The 23,192-nt window shown below is 38.1% G+C and overlaps 1 protein-coding gene across 1 annotated transcript in view; it reads right to left on the bottom strand.

Annotated features, from left to right (window-relative positions):
* LOC122806462 (probable serine/threonine-protein kinase clkA) overlaps positions 1-23,192 on the bottom strand; it is a 130,451-nt gene that overhangs the window by 49,619 nt on the left and 57,640 nt on the right. The window contains exon 3 of the mRNA XM_044076923.1: positions 17,762-17,907. Within this exon, the coding sequence (XP_043932858.1) occupies positions 17,762-17,907 (146 nt within the window). The remainder of the gene's footprint in view (positions 1-17,761; positions 17,908-23,192) is intronic.

Genomic DNA, 23,192 nt, shown 5'->3' on the forward strand with positions numbered 1-23,192 from the left:
GAAGAATGAATGGAATAAACTTTCGGTATTTCCTGCACAATTTTAAACAATTCTAAATAAAAGTCAGTTATTGTAATGATATTGCAATTGTTCATTCTGTTAACAAGAATGTTAATGCTGTTGACATACAGAAGAAATGTTAAAGCTTTTAGCCATGTAGTATATTTGTTTGATTGGAATCAAACTGTCTGTGAAGCCGGCAGGAGTTTGTGTTTTTCATTTTAACTGAGAGGACATTTAATGATGGCAGGTCTGCTTTGAAGCGATGATTTAACTTTATTCTCATCAGGAGAAAGGCTTGGCATAAAGCATCAAAGATCTCTATTTGCTTATCCATAATATCATTTGGAAGTTGGATTCTGGAGACAATTCATTTGCACTACATATGTTCTCCATATATTCTGCTGACCTGTCACATGTTCCTAAGTACACAAGTGCATTTGCACTACTCTAGGACAAGAAAATTAAACCAAGGCGTGTCTACATCCAAAAAAGCTAAGCATGACCATTTTTAAGAAATGGTGAAACGAGGGATAAATAACATAAATGGTGAAGATAATGTTGCCATGAGAAAAAATAAGAGTGGGTAGTAGGTTTGAATCCTGGAGGGTACCAGAGTTTTGTGGTAAACAGAAGTATGACATTTACAGGCAATCTGAAATATTGAATCCCATTAATATTCATGTTCTTTTTTTGTTATTCAGGTGTTCAGTATTTCTTAGGTTCATAGGTTCATAGGTTTATACTAGGCATATGAAAAAATTTTGGTTGTTGTTTGTGCCTCAGATGATCAGCTGCACATAGAACCCTATCTAGGGTAAAACTCGATCTCATTCTCACAGGTCCACTTTCTCAAACAGAGTCAGCGCCTCACATGGACCCTCACATGGACGTTTTTTCACAGCATCTCTGGTGAGTCTCTGATAAATCTATCCTATCCCTCCATATCCGTATTAAGGTATAAGGTTTAAGTCGCTTGAAGTCGTGGTTTCTAGGATTTTTGATTTTGAGGTGATTTGAGCATGTCCACATTTCACATGACATATTATGTCAGGCACATATCACCTCTGAGCAGGCAGGTAGCGAGCTGCAACTGAATGGAGTTTCTTCAATCTGGCAGCATATGACAGATTTTGGAGGAGTATCCTTTTTTTTGAGGAACTTTTTTGGGAGGTCTCTGCTGCAGCTGCAGATGTGAGATACATCCCAAATGGGGGGGCATTGTACATCATCATTGGTCTGATAAGTGAAGAGTACAGAACACAATGACCTCATAGATCTGGATGTGAATTCATGATCATCAGGGCAATGTAGAAGGGTCTTCTTTTAAACTTTCTTAGCAATGTAGTGTCAAAGAAAGGGCACTGTCAACCTGGGGTCCCAGGTCCCTGATAACCCCTTCTGTGCTTAGTGGATTGCCACCTATATGGTAGCGTTTTCCTGACATTTTTGCTTCATTTTTTGGCAGGGGCTGGCTGGCATCTGTTTCTGATGTTTATCCCTCGCTTGAATGAGTCCTTCCCCTGTCCGATGCCCTTCCACTTATATTTATGGCAGTTTGCTGCAAACTGCAAACTTTGTCATCAAAGTTCCTTGGCCTGCCTGTACTTGAGAAGTAGATGCCAATAGAGGCCAAGGACCGAGACACTTGAGTGGGACACACACACTCTGCTTGGGCTTGAGTCTGACACAGCAGCCTAACCCCTGTGGAGTTTCTGTCTGTCCTAAGCCAGTTTGCCATCTTCTTGTGACATGGGTTTTTATTTAAGCTGGTAAGTTTTTCCCATCCGTTTTTTAGCTTTAGAGAGAGAGGGAGCTTTCACCTGCTGATAGATGTCCGGGACCGGGAGGCTACACTCGGCTGTTATCTCTCTCTTAGGGGAGGAGAGGGGTGAGTTTGCACTGAACCTGTCTGCCAGTGTGTTGGCAATGTCTGTGGGTTCAGTGATTTTGTATCATTTTGGACTAACTCCTTCTGAGCCAGGGAGTTTCCACCCACCCACCTAACAAAAGGAGAAAAAGGCCTTATTTTTTTCCTTTGCAATTTTAGCATTTTCTTTTTTCTCTTGGATTTTGTGAGTGCTGTGATTTAGTGCTTTTTTGACTTTGATCTGAATGTGTTTTTCCCTTTTTTTTTTTTTTTGTAATAGCTTTCTGACTTTCTTTTCTTATTTGTGTGTTTTGACTGTTACCCAGGGTCCACCAGCACTGGACTTTTGCCCTTTGAAAGAGTTTTACTTGGGATTGCCTGATTGCCTGAGTCCTGCAGGTGTCCTCAGAAGGCATTTTTGTAAAGGCTAACTTCCGTTGTGGTTGGTCCTCTCTGGCTCAGGGGCAGGAAGGATACCACATACCAGTTGTAGTGTGTGAAGTTTTGCTTTAGAGTCTTTCACTATGGCTTTTTTTGCTGGGGGGGGGGGGATGATTTTTTCAGTGAGATTTTATGATGATCAGATCTCAATGGGGAGATATACTTCTGGTGTGGAGCATTTTGTCATGTTTTGTGACAATGAGATCTAGTATATTTTCTCCTCTGAATGACACCATAAATTATATAAATTGTCTGATCATCTTGTCTCTATTGTGCATTCATCTTGGGTGAAGGAGATTGATGCAGCTCAGGGGTAGGTCATACCTGCCCTGGGCATAAATCGAGAGCTCCTCTATGTTCTGAAGCCCAAGTGCTTAGAGAAAGACTTGAGCTATAGCTACACTTTAATCAAGTTACAACCAAGCAGTAAAATATACTTGAATACTTAGAGAATGTCTGGATTATTAGTGCTCAGTTACAAAACAAAGCTAGATCCAGTTACCCACCTGTAATTACTAGCAGCAAATAAAAATTCATCCAACACTAGCTTGAATGTACCCCACCCACCTGTAATTACTAGCAAATAACAAAATTCAGCCAACATTTCTAATGCAGATTTTTTTGGTGTGTTTCATGGTTTTATGTTCTGTGTTAAGCTGGCAGTGCAGTTAAAGCATTTTAATGAGTGAAATGCTGCAAATACTTCCTTCCTTTACTGGTTGTCTTTTATCCATGGTTAAGCAACCATGTATTTTGGCATATTTACATTAAGAGCCCTCTCTGGCATGAACAGTACAAATGAGGTATGGGAGTTGTCACCTTGCAAAAGTAAGTTTTGTTTATTTTTGTTTACAATGAAGAATACTGTGCCTTTTGGCAAAACTGATATTATTCTGATATTCATGATTGTGATATTTTGTCCTTCACTGCTTCATTATCTACATTTGTTGGGCATACTGCAGAATTTAGCTATAAATGAGAATACTATTGTGCATTGTATAAGAAGAAATAGTCCAATTCTAATATTCTTTATCATTTTGGTTAATGGCACTATTTCGCTATATGACTGTGTTATATCATACGTGTTTCTGCACCTGCAGACTGCCCAAAATTCATAAATTGCTTACTGACCTACATTGAGGAAGCTTGTCTACAGTACACGTGCCATGACAAAAGCTTTATGTTTAAAATTTCATCTAAGTTAATTACATCTCGTTTTTCTGCTTTCTTCATTTTAAGAGTGAAACTGTGCAAGTTGGTATTTAGGGTTTTCAAATGTTAAGTATCTTTATACCTTCATCATTCATAATGCTAGAGAATAAATGATAGTTGCACCATATATTTACAGATCTTCTAATAATAATATATTGCAGACTTTGGGAGCTCATATTAAAAAAAAAAACAACTTATTATAGTACTGGTGTGTGGCCTCCTTGGGTAAAGACAAGCTAGAGTGCTATTCAGTCAGGTCACTGTTTGAAGTGGTCTCATTTTTTTCTCATAAGATAAGCTACTTGATTTTCTATTTTACCAGGCTTGCAGTGCCTTGCATAGAAAGCGCTGCTGTCATCTTAGTTTCTGGAACCTGCCCAGTCGCATCTACATTCTATGAAATGAATCGCCATAGCTTCAAAGCTCTGTGAGGCTCTGTGATTTGTTGTTTCCTGAATCATGGTGGGTGGGACTTATCATGAAGCCTGGAAGCTCTGTGAGGCTCTGTGATTTGTTTCCTGAATCATGGTGGGTGGGACTTATCATGATGCCTGGAAAGTTTGAAATCCCAGAGGATAATGGTTTATTGCATGGACAGTCTGAAAGAGAATGCTCTGGGGTATAACAGGCAAGTTTTCTTTTGTTTTATTTATTTTTTTGTATCCCTTGCAGGCAATTGGTTATTTTTATTTTTGGCTTTGCCTCTGCTTCTTGAGCAAAAAAGTTGAGAGCTTCGCTCTCTAATATCCATGACTTTCCTCATGTTTTTGGTTGGATCCTTGAAAAAATTCTGGTTTCCTAGTATATCATCAAGGGCATTTGAGTTTCAGGCTTTTTATCTTTCAGATAATGTGTGTTGTTCAAGCAATTTAATATATGGTATGGTTCTTACATTAAGTGGTTGATTGTTAAATGCATTACTGTGTGGTTCTTCAATTATTAGTAGCTATAATTGCTGGAGCTGACTGTGGAGGAAAGTGACTGTCTGCTGTTCATTTTTATGGCTTTGCAGGACTAATAAATTATTTGTGTGAAGCTACTTGGAATACTTTAATGACTGGCTTCTGTCTGTGTTTATCATAGTTGAAATAGATTGCAAGGCCATCACATTTGTATTACAGTCAGAAGTCTGAATTATGTGTAGAAGTGTCTATAACTGCTGGGAGAGGTGGGACACTGTCTAAGGATGAATCAATCACATTTTTAGCTTTGGAGGATTGGTGTATTTCTGTGAAGTGAGATTGATGATTAATTTGTATGAAACAAATTTGAATTACTGTAACTGTTATTTTTTCCACATCAAAGATCTGCAGTATACAGAGTCAGTGAGGTGTTTTATAATTGATGGAGCCCATTTGTAGGCAAAAGTTGTGAAGATAGGTGAAGGCTGCCAGCAGGGCTAGAAAGAAATTTGTAGATAATTCTGTCATTTGTAAATATTAATGTAAGCGACAGGTTTATTCTCCTAAATGTGAAAAGACTGTATTGGATGTTGAACTGAAAAAATGCAACAACAGTGTGCTCTGCTGAAAGAAAGCTGATAAGTCAAGCATTGTGAAATTCTTTGATCTAAAAGTCAGAGCCGAGATGTCTAGAGGGAGTCATTATGCCTATTGTTTTGAGGCCAGAGTTAATGGCTAAAATTTACATGTATAATTTTTTTTATTGCTCTGGCTTGACCAGCTGCAAGATCAAAAGGGCTATTAACCTCTGAGTTTCTGTTAGCCTGGGAACTAGAAAGAAATGATATAATCTGAAATGAATCAGTGGTACTGTGTTATCAATTTAAGGACAGAGAGACTCTGAGCATTTTGAGCATTTGTCGTGAGAACATCCAACTCACCAGCACTGCCTGTGTTCTATATGTAAAGTTATGTTAGAACTGTGTTTTCTCTTAGATATAGCTAGGAACTAGGAAGATTAGATTAATTTTTTTCTGTATTGATGTCAGACCTTTTCTACTGTATTATTTTAAGTATTTCTCTGTGACCTCTGAACTCTTGACTAGCACTGTGTAGTAAAAAATATTGTCTTGTGTTTTATTATTCATTATTAAATATTTTAAACCTTTCAAATGTGGCTGTTTTGTGTAGAGATAATTTAAGCTGTAGAGTACATTTGCATGTATATAGTGATACTGGCCAAGCCACTCCAATAAACCTTGACTGTTCAGTTGCACTTACCATTTGGATAATAATATTGGACAGTATAATTGGACACCCTTTCCTAAGGGCCTTTTAGTAGCTGATAAATATTAGTGTGTGGTGGCAAGTGGTACTACCATATAGTCTGGGTAAAAGGGGCACAGCTGGAGAACCTGTGCCAGCCTTCCCCAGAAGTGTCTGTGTGGCTGTATATAACTCTTATCTCAAAGTGTGTGTGGGCAGAGACACAAAGCACTGGTTGGACAGAGAGGGTGCTGGAGGTTTTAGCTTGTCCACTAGGCTGAGATCTGGACCCTATAGCTGTGCCAGTGGGGAGTCTTATTGGGGACCTGGAGAGAAAGGCAGAAACCAGCCCCACACTGACTGTGATCTCTGTGTGCTCTTAAGAGAAATTGTACTTTACTGTGTGTGTATTTATTATCCTTTCCCTATGTGGACACCCCCCACTGGTGTTGGTGGTGAGGATTGAGGCTCCTTGATTGCTGGGCATCACAGTGACTTATCACTGTTAAACTATAGTCCCCAAGGTGTATGCAGTCAGTCGGTAAAGTGGCTGTAATTCATAAGTACAGAGGCCATCTGTGGATAACAGTGATTTACCCTGCTGTTGTTTGATCACTGTTAATCAGCTACTGATTTAGCTTGGCAAAATGGTGTGTCAAGGAATGTAATGTTTTTAATAAAGTCAGTGTAAAATCAGTATTGCTATTACTTATGTTTGTATGTGGGGGGTGTATTTTAGAGTAACAAGTTATAGTTTATTTCCATATGGAATGCTGATATTTATGATGGCAAGTGAAAGTGGCTGTCTTTGCTTGCTTGGTATGAGCGGGATGTAACTAAAACCAGCTATTCGTGGTCACAGTGGTGCAGTGAGTGATCTGTCATTTCACTCTGCTAGGCTCTGGTTGAGGTCTTGGCTGTTGCTTCTTCTATATGGTGTCTGCTTGCTGTCTCTCTCTCTGTGGGTTTATCTGTGTGCTCTGGTTTTCTCCACTACCTCAAAGACGTTCTGTAGGTGAGTTGGTGTTCCTACAATTTGACTCTTGGTAAACATGAAGTGTGGTCATGTGCATGTGTGTGCGTGTGTGTAAATAGTGATACCACTGATTTTTATGTGTGGTCACACAGAATATTGCAAGGCACATACATGACTTGATTAACTCTTTAGGGTACCATTTAAAAATAATAAGACATAAAATGTATCACAGGCCATCCACACCCCCAGAATATCTGGGCACCATACCTCAAGCTGCCAACATGTATAAGTCGATTTTAACTCTGACCTAGTAATGACATTTGACCTATATCTCACTTAGTCTAAAACTGGCCCTTCTTGGAGATGTGCACAAAAGTTCATTGCTGTTTGTGTGGGGTCATTGTTTCTTAAATTTTCACCTCAAACTTCAGAGATGTGCACATCAATATAGCTTGTGCTGGGGTTGGAGACTGTGCTCATTATGCCTTTAACTTTCCTCACAAATTTCAGTGTGCACAGAAGGTCACTAAAGTATCTATAGGAGTAAAGTACTGTCTAGGCATAGCAAGTTGGAAACATTATTGTGATCATTTATTTTTTTTCATTTTCCTTACAATCCAACATCAGACCGGTGGCTGTCTTCTTGGAGAGGGCAAGGAATCATGCTATCTGTGTGTCTGACAGCAACAAGTTTGAAATATAATGTGTTCTATTTGCTTTATTTATTTATTTTAGGTTTTATTCAAGTCTGACATCAGAGGGGTACACAGGTGGTGGCCGTATTTTGATGGTAGGGGTGAGGAGTAGTGCTGTATATATGTATAACAGCAACTTGAAATATATGACCGTATCTCTCTGTGCCTTCACTTTCATTTCAGTCTAATACCAGAGGGATATACAGAAGGTGACTATATAGATATATCATGTATTTATTTTTAAGGGGTAAGGAGGCACATACTATTTTCAGATAAGATTTGATATATCCTTTGTCTTCAGTTTATTGTGAAGTGCTATTTTTGACAGCTTTGAACATTAAGCTTTGGATGCAGTTTATTTCTTCCATGGGAAAATAAAATGAATTTCTCGGTTTATTCATTCATTTTTTTCACACCATCAATTATTTTAAGTTTGGTAAAAAGCTCAAAATGCTCCTCACAGCATCTACAAACCCATGGCCATTGGTGGCCTAGTGGCCCCAGACCCTTGCTTAATTCAGTTATTTTCTCTGTTTTCTGAGATCTGATGAAGCATGTTTTTACATGTGAAAGCACTTATCCGTTGAATATACAATAAATTTATTTGATTTTTAGAGCCTGGTGGTCCTGCCTTGTGCCTTTACCTTGGATTTCTTACAATTTCTTGGCTTGGACCTTTGGGTAGCAGGATACTTTTTTGCTTTTTTTTTTTTTTTCTCTGTAGTTATTACACTGCATTCTTGATCAGTTGAGGTGTGTGGAAAAGCTGCAAGAAAAGCAAGGTTGAAGAGTAAGAGTGAATTTATGTCCTTAATTATGATTTTGTCCTCAGGTCAGGATGAAAAGGTTGCTTAAAAACACAATAAAAGACACTTCAGAGCATCTAGAGCCCCTATGATTTCTGGGGACTTAATGGCCTCCATACCTATGCACTAATTCTGTTGCCTCCAGTGTATGGAAGTCAGGATGGGGGGTAACCAAGGGGGCATTGGGTGATGTGCATGTGGGTGGTTCAGTGTGGGGGGTGCCATGGAGCACATAGCCTAGGGTGCCATTTCATCTAAGGCTGCCCTAATGAAGGGGGCTGCCACAGGGACATCATTAGTTCTTGTGTATGAAAATACATTTGTGGCACTTTGGTAAAATTAATGGTTGTACATGTGCTAAGGAATTTAAAGTTTATTGTAGTCGAGTGAGTTTTAAAGACATTCAGGTAGGTGCGCATGTGTATGTTCATGCCTTCTGTGAAGGTTGGGTGCCAGGCTGGCAACTCAACACCGTAAAAACACCACTGCCAGTCAATCTGTGGACTGGTGATCCGCTGTGCTGACCTCTAACCAAGAAATGCCAAAAGACAAGAAAGAAAGCTCCACTGTCTTTTTATTGGTGCATGCTTAATGTGTGGAGATGCTGAGCAAGTTCTCAAAATACGATTGAGAGCTCTGAGGGCAACTTAATATATTCTCTGTGTATAAGAGATGAAAATATTATTTTATGAGACTTGATTTGTATAAAGTATCTTTGGTTTTAGAAACAAAGTTTAAAAAGCTCACTGCAATGTTACATTACCACAAGAAATTTTACCCAATTCATATTGCTAGCAGCACCCTGAAGGGACAGATGGTCAAGCTGTAAGAATACCAAAGACATCTTATGTGCAAATGGATATAACAAGACAATGATTTCAGCACACAAGTTTTAATAAAACTATTTTGCGCAAAAGAAAGACAAAAACTGTAAATGTGACAGAAAACAGGCCTGCATTCACAGAGCAAACGCATTGCATATCAAAATATGTATTTTAAGGTGACACAGAGGGAGATACAAAAGTAGTGGCATATTTTTTGTTACCATCGTCCAGTTCAAGATACCGTAAAGGAGTGTATGCTTCATTTAGAAGATTTGGAAGTCTTTCCTGTAAGTGTAATTTGATCAGTCATGTATGTTAGTCGTTTTGGTGCCAAAAGTGTATTATCTTTATCATATCAATGAAGCTTCCAAGATGTGTGAAAATCAGCATTCTGTATCTTGTAACACCAGGGGGTTAATATATTTAGAATGGTATACTGCTGCATATTTATTTCAATTTAATTTCATTTATTTAGGCAAAACTAGGAAAGGAATTTAGTGACCAAATGAGTGAATATGTGACCTATATTTGACACACATACACACACACACACACACACACACACACACACACACACACACACACACACACACACACACACACACACACACACATATGCACTAAAATAAATAAATAACATGCTGGTGATGAGGCTGGGACAGATGAATTCACAATGAAATCCTTGTAAACATCACTATGTGAGTGAGATGAGATCCATGCATGTACTTTGACTGCACCTCTGCTTACACACACTATCCTTTGACAGACATCACTAGGGATAATATTCTTTAAAAGTCTGTGTGTGTACTTTGCTGATGTCAGCTTAGCAGAAATACAATTTTATGAAGTTTTTACTAAAAAAACTAAATGGTAATCTAGATGGAAATGCTTTGTAGGATATGAACACTGTATTCCATCATGCAAAAAAATAAGAAATGGTGGCAAAACACTTTAGAGAGAGGATGGATGGATGGGGAGGGTTGATTTTAACTGTCTGATGCTCTGAGTTTTGAACAAAATTTTTAAGTATCTTAATAAAGGCAGTCTGAATATTGTTTTGTTTTATAATGTATTCATTTGTGAGCAGTTTATAAAACTTACCCTATTTTTTCTTGTTTGTTTTTGTTTTTTGTCTTTAGAATTAAATGAGTATAACTAACTTTAAGAATATAGCAGGGACAACATGTCCTAAAGAACACAGCTTCAAATAGACTACAAATTCCTGGAAATTAAATAGATATTATAAACAACTAAAGAGTGGTTAAAATGATTTAAATTCCAAAATCTGAATCATAAATCTACAATCAAATACTTTTCGTACAAGCACCCTTCCCTTCACTAGATACATGTATTAAAATCTTAGAAATGCTTCATTTTTGCCTTCAAACAGCATGGAAGTGTGACCATCTCAGCTTCAGCAGAATGCAAAGCTAAAGTCTGGATTTTTAAAACACTACCATCAGCAACTGTGTTTTACAAAGAATTAGAAACTGAATGAAATCTACAGAACAGAAATTTGCATTGTTAGGCTACAAGCAATGTTTGAAAGCAGTCCATCTTACAAACAAATATGTGCTTTGTACAGCAAGATAATTTCTGCACTTCAGCTCATCCTAGGAAATATGTTACAGCAATTGAATCTGAATAGCAACCACATTTGAATCAAAGATCTTTTCTGGAGTGGACAAGCCACAGGGTAGTGTTATAAACTGGATCTGAGTGACATTCCTATGACCTGCTGTTGCAGTTGTCACACTGGCATCCAGTCTCTGTGTGATGTTAAAGGCCATGTCAGTGTGCCATATCCTGTAGACAGTGGAGAAATAAGGCAGTACTCATGATTGTTATGCAAATGTTCTGTTTTCCATTTTGCTGCAAGAGGCCTGCCATGAGTCCACAGTACTTGGGTTAAACCTAAGCCAGCTTTGGGACATTGAATTCTACACCATCAGATCAGTCTCCATCAGTGCCTTACATGTTTAACCTTTTGATTTCAAAGGGGTTCTATTTGCCCTTCTTTAAAACAGTGCAAATCTTGATGCATTCTTTTGCTCTGTGAGCTTTTACTCGCTGCCCCCCACCCAATGGCTTTTTGGCCTTTCCTAAAGTCACCCCCACATAAATTCCATTACTGCTAATAAATGTACATTAGTTTCACTACTTAATTCTAACATTTTGCCACTTTCGTCATTTAATGTATTGTGTTTTAGCACATTTTATCTATCCAGGTTCTACCTTTGCTTTTGGATGGTGTGACTTTATTCCCTTTAATCATATATTTTCATGCAGTCTACAGGTCAATCTAGTCCATAGAGTTGCACCTGAAATATCAATGGTAGTCTTGTGACTGCTGAAAAACCAACAAAAACCCTAACCTCATTTGGTGTACTGCCTTTCTCTGCAATTGCATGCTTGGACTCTGCAGATCTAGACATTTGTGAAACTGCTGTTTTTGATGTCAGGAATGCTGTAAGGGTTGTGAACCATGAAGTATTTATCAAAACAGGAGTGTCCACAATATAGGCAGTACTCCCTAAATCCCTAAATAATGTCAGAATGCTCCCCGCCTGGATTTAATATGCTCCCATTTTCAACTAAGTGCTTTGGGAAAGCAACACACACATTGCCATCCCCAGTGCCTTTCTTTTACTTTTTCATATACTCTGTCATTACCCCCTTTTGAACAAGCACAGTTGAGTAATTTCTTAATAGACAGCAGTCTTTGTTGAATCTGTCTGTGTAGTCCTCTTCCCCCTTTAGGTTTACCGCATTAAAACTGAGGGCAAATAAGGATGACTTGGTCAGCACAACCCTTCAAGCAGAACAAATGCAGTTTTGCAAAAGCATGTGAGTAGGTGATGCAAAATGTATTCTGACATTCATGTTTGATTGCATTAATAAAACTATACTTTTATCCTCAGGTGAAATTTTGAGAAAATTTATCTTGGCGGTTCATTATTAAGAATTCAAGTTGTTAGGGAAAAACTATAAGATTTTTTTAAGTCTTTTTAGGAAAGTGAGAGAAAAACACTTAACCTAAAATAAATGAACATTTTAGATATATCATTTTAGGTGAAATTTCTTCCAAGAATAGTCTAAGTTATATAAGATATTGTAAATAATAAAATTAATTTAGACAAAGGTTACTGGAAATTTATAGACTCTCTTGAAGTTAATGAACTATTTGATGAATAGAATAAATATTTAATACTAAAATCTGTTATACTAACCTCTACTAGTATGCATTGGAAAATCTGTATGTTAAAATATATTCGTGGAATATTTATTGCACCCTTTTTATAAAAAAAATGTTGGTATGTTGGAGATGTAATGCGATATTAAAAGCTGACTAGGTTCATATATCACAGACTGTGAAAAGGATGTCAAGTTTTGGAATGAGATAAATGACTTTTTAAAAGGTTTGTGGACTAATAAATGTATAGTTAGAAGAACGACAATTCCAGCAAATGTACCTGTTGTCTCTTATAAATTGCAAGCTGTGATACTACATTTAAATCACCTTAATATCATATAAACTGGTATGGACACCAACACTGCACATCAGAGTCTTTATTTTGATAATGAAATGAAACTAATTTTCATTTAATGATGGCGTGATTTGTCCTGCACAGTCTTAATCTCTATCCCATACATTCTTTAGCACAGGCAAAATAGAGAGCAAATTAATGTTTTAAAAAGGTTGCTGCAACCAAGTACCCCCCTCCTTCTGTGAAAGAATTGTGTCCAACCCAGTTATACATTCATTCATTCTCTAATTACCTAAATAGGCTAGTCTTGGATCCTGGGAGAGCTGTATCCTGTGCCCCAGACTCCATGGGTGCAAAATAGAGAAACTAATAATAGATACAGCACCGGCCCATTGCAGGACATGCACACATGCCTACAAACAATTTGGGAGGTTGGCAGTTCACCTGTAGAGGATGTGGGAGGTAACTATAGCATGTAGCAAAAAGTGACATGCACACATGAGGGACATACAGACTTTACACAGAAGGAATCACAACTGTGAATCAAATTAAGGAACAAAGCAGCATGAGCCACAGTGCTAATCATTGCATGACTGCACCACTGTGTCCCCCTCCTAGTTTTGTATTGTTTTAAAGTCTGTACCCCCTCTGTGCTTGCACTTAATGGGTTCCTTTGAAGCTTGCAAACATTTCTGTTATGTTCATTCCCAAAGCCACTTTCCTTAAAGACTTCTGTAAGCTTTTCTGGTTTTGACTGCAAATATTTGTCCACTGGAAATATAACCTAACTCCCTTCTCACCTGCATCACTTCTACATTGACCCTCTGTTCTTACCTGCTGCATCTCATATTTATTACTAAAATTAATTGGCAATTGTTTTTCTGCTCTGTTAATAATATTTAGATATCATTTCAATTGTCTTTGGGATATGACTACTTTGCTTGTGAATTTGTTCTGTTTTATTTATTTATTTTATTTTTTGTGATCAGTATACTATCCCGGTCTACAAAATAAATAGAATTGTATGGTTTCCACACAGTTTTTTGGGGGGGGCTGACTTTAGAAATGCATTTCATACACTGATGAAAGCATTGCTGGACAAATGGACCATTCAGTGGGTGTCTTCTCAAGACTAGGCCAAAGTGTTTTTTTTAATTCTAGATTCTTTAGAAAAAGCAAACTCAGAAACCATTTTGGATCTAATCCCTGAAAACAAATATATATATATATATATATATATATATATATATATATATATATATATATATATATAAACAAATATTCATGAAGTTCAACAACATGCGCCGTATTCTGGTTCCAAAAGATTGATTTCTGGATAATGGCTAGAATGACACACACATTGGTTGTAATCTATTTTGCGAAGGCTTCTTGTAGCATTATCTAGAACAGCTGTGCTTATGCTTGTCATTGTTCCAGTTGTCCAAGAGACTCCTTGGGTCCCACTTGCCAATCAACTAAAATTTTCTTTAATGATGTGTATTTACATAGATCCTAAAATGGTTTATTGCTGTGCTTCATTTCATTAGAGTTTAAAATAAAAAAAAAAACTTTGCCCAGATCTTGAGAAGGCAAACCCTGAATAGTCTATTCATTTAAAAACTTTATAATCCAGTGTCTATGCCATCTGTCCAAATAACACCACGTCCCCCTTTCCCCTCACTATTTTATTGACTATCGTATGCATTCTACAAGGGTTAATTTGTATCTGTCTGCCCCCCTCTCTGTAGCTACCAGAACTGGGTGCACTTTTCTAGATATACGTTTACAAGTGCAAAATAAAATGAAGGGATGACTTCAAGGTCTTTCAAGTCCATTTCCCAAACCTGTGCATGCCAGCATTCTGTGACTGTCTTTTTTACATCATGTTGCATGATTCAGATTAGAAACTATTACAATCTTAAAATACATTTCTTTTACATTTTCAGTAAGCCATTCATTTAAGCATGATTCAGATTGGAAACTATTACAATCTTAAGATACATTTCTTTTGCATTTTCAGTAAGCCATTCATTTAAGCATGATTCAGATTGGAAACTACTACAATCTTAAGATAGATTTCTTTTACATTTTCAGTAAGCCATTCATTTAAGCATGCCTGTTTTATGTCTAGATTATCCTGCAATAGTTCATGTTCTATTTTTACACCAAATCCCAGCTGTCAATGGCTGCCTTACCCTACAGGAATCACCAGCTCTCAGACTCCTGACCAATGTACCAGTACTGGTGTCATTAGTTGGTGTGGTATCTGACCCTGATATGATAACACAAGCCCCTGTGGCACTGTAATGTTGCCTGACTCTTCTAACATTCCCACCTGTCATACTTGGCTTCTAAATAATCAGCCAGGTTGCAATCCTTGTCATCATTTTAGACTTCACCTTGTATGCCTTTTAGATTTGCAGTAAACACTCCTGTAAGGAAGGACATGGAAGAGCATGATAAAATCCAGGTGCTTCACAGACATTCAGCTTAATTTTGGTCACATCTCTACTGGACTATTCATAAAGCTAGATCAAGTTGGAAAGGCAAGATATCTGCTTAGTGTGGCACATGCTAGTAAAGGGTAATTATTATAATACCAGAGATCGCATTCAGATCTAAAACTGAGATTTCGATCATTGAATGAGTTCAAAAACAGTGTCTTGAATACCCCTTCTGTACTAGCACAGGTCGAGTTTAGTTGAGAACAAAGATATCCAGTCTTTGTCGCTTTGTGGACCCTTCAGAACCACCCCTGTAACTTCTGTGGAAAAAGGTCCATGCAAGGCCATTTAGGAAGAATCCCAACACCTGTGGTCACAGGACAAGGACAGCAACCAATTGGCTATTGGATCATCCTATAAACTAGGTGACCTCTGAGACTCTAATTTTCCCCTGTGCCCACCTAACAAATGTACTGGACAATAGGGTATTAGTAGTTAAATCCGTCATACTGCTGACAAGGCTCTTAATTTACCATCATGGAACAAACAGATAGTTTATAGTAGTGAAACAACACAATCGTATTATCTTTCTGCCATTTACAATTTGTGTTCTAAATGTCTACTTGCCATTAGGAGCAGTAGTGAATACATATATGGGTATCAGGACTATCCTAGAAATGTGTTCTTCTTTTGGGCTGATATGGGAGGGGAATAAGCTTTTGCAAATTAAAACTGCCCTCTGAAACAAGTGGGATGCAGTTACAGGTAAGAATAACCGGTCAAACAGGGAGGTTAATACTTGTGATACTGAATATTGAGGTTAGATGATGTCACAGTCGATGTATTAACAGCATATATGTGAATATGCTGAAGTGCGTCGGTAACATTTGACAAATCAGTAGCTAGAGAGGGCAACGTATAGAAAATATATGAAAACTACTGCAAGATTTAATGTTATTGCACTAAGTTATCTTTGACTTTTTAATCAGACTGTTTTAGGATTTAGGACACCTAAATGCTGGAAAATGTTAGGCGTCAATAAATTGTATCCTGACTATTAAAAGGTAAGACTTCACAAGTCTGAATCATGTATAGACTACACCCTGAAATGACTTGCCAAATGGAGATACACATAGTGGCCAAAACCCAGGAGGGGGTTTAAATGTCTTTTTTGGAGGGTCTGCTATCTGTAACATGAAAATTGCACAAACATAATGAAAAGGAAATGGTTGCAAATGCAGGGTACTTCCTGCTCTGTGTTTGTATGATTCACAAATCAGTAAACAAATGATAAAATAGTACTTTTCAGTGATCAAGACTTGCATCAGTTTGCTAAAGGGACATTCGAAAGGGTGCATGTGATGAATTGTCTTTTGCTGATCAGATTTCCATTAAAGTGACTTCTCTGCATTTATTCACTTGATTTAAAATTAGCAAAACAATAGTTGTATTGATGTGTGTGATCCGGCATGTGTGTTTAGGAAGAGTGTGTTTTTTTCACATTCTGCTGACATCAAACTGATGTCAGCTGCTCTATAGCAGGTGTGCATCTTTGTGCAGACCACTGTCCCCTGTTACAGAACATTCTCTTGGCTGCATTAACAGCTGTGACCCATGACAAGGTATTGTTAGTATAGGCTATAGATATGTGAATGTTGCCTTTGTGGATAGTCCTTCAATTCCATATGTTTTACATTATTGTATATCTATATATACTGGGATGGAGATATTATAGGCCATTTTTTTAAATAATCATGAGGTAAAGAATTAGGCAAGTAAGTTTTTTTCTGAGTGACACACAAGGTATACAACAGTCAGAACCACTTAAGTTGCATGGTGAAACTGCGTTGCACCTTCTTATAAAAGTTTTCAGAAAATGCAGCAACTCATTAAAAATGTTCTTTAATCTTGAACTACTCCTGTAATATTTTGTTGTTAATTTTTCAAAATGTATGGACTATCCACTGCATTCATCAGCTCCATTCATCTACAAGTGTTTTGCGTTGTCAGAGGAGGGCTGTCCTACTGTAAAGGGTTTAATTATCTCTATATGACTGATCTCTGCTGGAAAGCTGTTACATGTTTGGATCTGAAGTACTGATACTGCTCAGCAGTAAGCTGTTATGTGTTTTGATCTGAAGTACTGATACTGCTCAGCAGTAAGCTGTTACATGTTTGGATCTAAAGTACTGATACTGCTCAGCAATAAGCTATTATGTGTTTGGATCTAAAGTACTGATACTGCTCAGCAGTAAGCTGTTACATGTTTGGATCTGAAGTACTGATACTGCTCAGCAGTAAGCTGTTACATGTTTGGATCTGAAGTACTGATACTGCTCAGCAGTAAGCTGTTACATGTTTGGATCTGAAGTACTGATACTGCTCAGCAGTAAGCTGTTACATGTTTGGATCTGAAGTACTGATACTGCTCAGCAGTAAGCTGTTACATGTTTGGATCTAAAGTACTGATACTGCTCAGCAATACGCTATTATGTGTTTGGATCTGAAGTACTGATACTGCTCAGCTGCCTTGCTTTTTGCATTTTAAACAGATAGTTTTTTATGAATAATCAGTCTTAACCCCATCCAGAGTTCCTCATTACCAAGTACATAAAGTACATAAAGTGTAGTATTTAAAGAGCTTAATTTCTTAAAACAATAAAAAAGTTCCTCATTGTAGCCCTTATCCTTATGTTTAAAGCTCATTAGATAAGTTTTCTTTATTTCTTTTTTTTTAATTTAGAATACTTCTAAATTGACAGGTAGGTTAGCCAGGTCAGATATGACAGCAAAAGCAGAAGTATGATGCGGTGGACCAACATAATTTTATAACTCACCTCTGTTTTTCAGGAGCCATGATTTCAGTGTGAAAATAACAAATAAAAGAAAGAATAGGACCAGGAGACAAGCAACGGTAGAAAATATAAAGCCAACTTTATTATTGTTTATTTCGCTTTTGCTGTTTCCTCTTTCCACATCCTTGCTGCAAAAGAATAAATAAAAATATTTTGTAAAGAAGTTTGGTAACTTAAATATATATCTGCAATTGGCAGTTTTAAATGTAGATGCTTTTAGTGGCCAACAAACATAATTGTAAAGCCAAGTATTAATATTATTCATACTAATTAATAATTAATTAATAGTATTAATTGTACACTGCTAATAACAAACCACTCAAAATATTTTTTTAACAGCAAGCACTGCAGAGCAATGGTGGGCACCATTGGCAGTTATAGATGCAAATACTTTTGCCTGCAAATTTTCCCTCAGTACTCTGCTTAGTGCTCCATCGGTGAGTTCTCATGATTGTCCCTCACTGACAGGTGATACATTCAGCAAAGCTCCTGAGGTACCAACACAGATCCTACCCACTAGCCCTTCATATTTTTTGTCCAGTTCTCCTGTCCTCTACTTTACCTGGTCCTTCCTGTCCTCTCCCTGTTTTCTGACCACATCAACTTACCTAGCATTTTGGACGGACAATTTCTCACTGTTTCTCCAGCCAACCTGGTCAACATGGGCATACTGAGGCAACATAGCAATTGCCTCAGGTACATTGACAACCCACTTCCTCTAGTCCACACAAATTCATTATGTAAAAGATGCATCTAGATCACAAACCTAAAATCCAGGCTCTCTTGCTCACCAGTCAGTTCATCTGATACTAAGCAGGTTGTCAGCATGCACACCTACCTGGTGCACCTACCAAACCAACAACGCATAAACCTACATATGCAGAGGTCCTTACCAAAAGCTTACCTAAACAACAGAGACCTCCAAAACACAAACACAACCACGATTCACATAATATATTCTCTACAGAACATAGTACACATAATATATCACACACCAGTGTCTCACCAGTCAAGCCCCTAAGGCATAACAGAAAAACAAAGATCTTAGTCATAGGCAACTCAGTTGTGAGACACACAGATGTCCCTCACACCAGGTTGGATAAGGAAAAAGTTACAGTGAGTTGTCAGTCAGGTACCAGGATCTGCCACATCATGCATGCACTGAAGTCTCTCAACAACAGGCACTGTTATGACTCAGTCATAGTCCGTGTTGGTGTGAGCAACTTGAGATGTACCTCACTGGACTATAGGATGAGAGACATGATTGAGCTCTCTGATTATGTGTCTCAGGCAGGTATGTCCCCAGCCTTAAGCAACACTTCACCTTTGCCTTGGATGATACCTTAATATAAACAAAAAAAATTATTGACTTTAATAATTGGCTTAGTTTCTGGTGTCATTCAAAGGGAGTCAAGTATTTGCCAGCCTGGGATGACATAGTCTACAGAGCTTGATGCCTTGCAGAAGATCAATTACTAGTTAAGGCTCTTGCCATCCCCATATACCTTTTTTAGGCAATGTCACAAGAACAAAATTTCCAGTGTCAAAATACCCTCTAAAAATAACTTCAGGGTTATGCTGCTAAATGTTTGGAGTCTACATCAGAAACTACACTCACTGGAAGTAATCCTCACCTTGGAACATGCTGACATTTGTGCAGTCACTGAGACCTGTTTTAAGACTGCGGAGAGCACCCCATCTATAGGAGGTTACATTTCCATCTACATATTCAGACCACAAACTGAAGGTGTGAGAACTAAATGAGGTGGTGTATCAATATTCATTAAAGATAAACACACCTCTAGATTGGTTAAACAGCATGACTCCCTTGAATTACTTTAGGTGCAATTGACTGTAAGTAAGAACCCTCTGCAGGTCATTGCCAGCCATAGGACTCCCTCCATGAATCAGGACATCCACTCAGCCTACTTGGATCTACTTGAGTCAATCAAGATACAACCAAACACCCTGGTTTTAGGTGACTTTAATTACACTTCCACTGACTGGGTAAATTATACTTTTTCTAACTCACTTGCCCAAATGTTCCTGGACTTCATTAACTCCAATGCCTTGGACTAGCTTGTTGACACACCCACAAGGGGTGCAAACATCCTTGATCCGATGCTCACCAGCATGGGGGACCACTGCACTACCCCCAGCATGTGGCCATCCCTGGTGAGATCTGACCACAAATCATCCCATTATAAGTAACTATTAACACAAGACCCCCCCCCCCATTAGCAACAACTAGACTAAAAACTTCTCCAAGTCCAATTACAACCTCTTACATGACAACATAAATAGCTTCATAGCCCCTCCCCCACTGACAGAACAGAGACCTACAGTGGATATAAAAAGTGTACACACACCTGTTAAAATGAGAGGTTTTTGTGATATAAAAATGAGAGCACAATAAAGAATTTCAAAAAGTTTCCCACCTTTAATGTGACCTATAACCTGTACAATTCAATTGAAAAACAAACAAATATGTTAGGGGAAAAATATAAAAAAATAAAAAACATACAATAAGCTGGTTGCATAAGTGTGCACACCCTTAAACTAATATTTTCCTGACATTTACTCAGTTGCCTGCTACAGCAAAAGCCATGGTTCACAGAAAGCTTACAAAGCATCAAAGGAATCTCATTGTTGAAAGGTATCAGTCAGGAGAAGGGTGCAAAAAATTTTCCACAGCATTGAATATACCATAGAACACAGTGAAGACAGTCATCAAAAAGTGGAGAAAATATGGGACAACAGTGACGTTGCAAAGAACTGGACATTCCTCCAAAATTGATGAAAAGACAAGACAAAAACTGGTTAGGGAGGCTGCCAAGAGACCTACAGCAACACTGAAGGAGCTGCAGGAATTTCTGGTAAGTACTGGTTGTGTACTACGTGACAACAATCTCCCTTATTCTCCATATGTCTGGACTATGGAGTAGGGTTGCAAGATGGAAACCTTTTCTTACACAGAACAACATCCAGGCCTGGCTAAAATTTGCAAAACAATACATCAAGTCTCCCAAAAGCATGTGGGAAAATGTTTTATGGTCTGATGAGACCAAGGATAAACTTTTTGGCCACAATTCCAAAAGGTACATTTGGCTCAAAAACAATACTTTGCATCACCAAAAGAACACCATCCCTACGGTGAAGCATGGGGGTGGCAGTATCATGCTTTGGGGTTGGTTTTCTTCTGCTGGAACTGGGTCTTTAGTCAAGGTGGAGGGAATTATGAACAGTTAAAAATTCTAGTCACTTTTGGCCCAAAACCTTCAGGCGTCTACTAGAAAGCTGAAGATGAAGAGGAATTTCACCTTTCAACATGACAATGACCCCAAGCATGCATCCAAATCAACAAAAGAATGGCTTCACCAGAAGAAAATTAAAGTTTTGGAATGTCCCACCCAGAGCCCAGACCTTAACCCAATAGAAAATCTGTGGGTGACCTGAAGAGGACTGTTCATAAGAGATGCCCACGCAATCTGACAGATTTGGAGCGCTTTTGCAAGGAAGAGTGGGCAAATATTGCCAAGTCAAGATGTGCCATGCTGATAGACCCCTACCAAAGAAGACTGAATGCTGTAATTAAATCAAAAGGTGCTTCAACAAAGTATTAGTTTAAGGGTGTGCACACGTATGCAACCAGCTTATTGTACATTTTTATTTTTTATATTTTTTCCTCTAACAGATTTGTTTGCTTTTCAATTGAATTGTACAGGTTATAGGTTACATTAAAGGTGGGAAAAGTTTTGAAATTATTTATTGTGGTCTCATGTTTTTGTATCACAAAAACCTGGCATTTTAACAGGGGTGTGTACACTTTTTTATATCCACTGTATGCTGAGTGATACACCAATGTATAATTGTAAAATGAAAAAAAGGCTTCCACCACAGCAAAAAGTTCACTGAGAAATTCTGTTAAAATGTAGGCTTTAATAAAATGAAGAAATAAAAAGCACAAATTGGTTGCAGGTCAAACAGGATAAGCGCTTTCAGTTAAAAAACCTTCTTCAGATCCTAGTGTGTAGACCTGACTTACTGCTGTTAAATAAAGATCCTTAATTGCTCAACCAATCACATACAGCAATCAGATGCACGCCTTCCTTAAGCCTCCATTTCATTTCTTAATTAGGCTTCTCTCTTTCAAAATAGGTTTAATAGGAACTACTCTGTTGAGCCCTGGAAATAAATTAGCTCTGAGGTTCATGATCCATTTGCTTTCTTCCTTTTCAGTTTTGTTGACAATGTCTCCTCCACGGAGGTTAGTAGTCACAGTTGAGATAACCATAAAGCTAAATGAATGCCCTGATCTTCAAGGAAAAACAAACCTGCCTGCTGGACAACTGACATTAATAGGCTATAAAATAGGACAAAGAATTTGCTGTCTAAAAATAGGAAGGAATGGTCACAAAACTGGAAACAGTCCCTCCTCAACCTAAACAAGCAAATTGACTCCCAGTGAAGTCCTCCAAATCTAACTATGAATCCAAATTAGCTTCCCTAACTAAGGATAACCACAAGGCGTTCTTTATTTACATCCGTAACCTGAAATATAAGGCCAAGATGTGTGCTGAACTCATAGTTAATGGTACTACAAATGCAGAACTTGTGGATATAGCAAATCTGCTGGCTGACAGGTTCAGTGAAAGCTTCATTCCCCTATCCCGCCACATATACCCCAAAGCATCCCTAACACCTGTCTCCCACCTAGTATCTCTGTGGAGCAGCTCTTAAATGCCTTCTCCAAGGCCAAAAACACAGCCTATATGGGATCAGACAACATCCCAGACTGTGTTCTACATGGGGTAAAACATGAATTAGCATCACCATTGGGCATGCTTTTCAATCACAACCTAAGCACTGGCTTCATCCCAGTGGAATGGAAAACAGTTACCATCATCCCTTTGCACAAAGGGGGGTGCATCCACAGATCCTGAGAACTACAAACTCAATAGCCTGACCTGACTTATCTGCAAGACCATGGAAGGAATCATCATGGACCTTATTAACAAAGATATAAGAAATCTTCAAACGCTTGACCCCACCCAGTTTGGCTTTGTCAAGGGGAAATCATGCCTGTTAAACTTGGTGGACTTCTTTGGAGAGTCACTAAAGTCTTAGACGAGGGCAAATCTGCGCATACAGACTACCTAGACTTGGCCAAGGCCTTTGACACAATCTTCCACTTAGGCATCATTGATAAACTCACCCAGTTGGATATCAACCCATATATTGTCAGGTGGATTGCAAACTGTCTCACTGATACTCATATGAACTCATATGGTCAAAATTGGGGACTGCACCTCCTCCAGCAGACCCATAACCAGTGGTGTTCTACAGGGATCAGTTCTTGGACCCCTACTGTTCAAAATCAACTTCTCCAAAATACAGGCTAACACTAAAGGAC

This window comes from Protopterus annectens, chromosome 7.part0 (genome assembly GCF_019279795.1).
Source record: "Protopterus annectens isolate FY-2018-M chromosome 7.part0, PAN1.0, whole genome shotgun sequence".
Taxonomy (NCBI): domain Eukaryota; kingdom Metazoa; phylum Chordata; order Ceratodontiformes; family Protopteridae; genus Protopterus; species Protopterus annectens.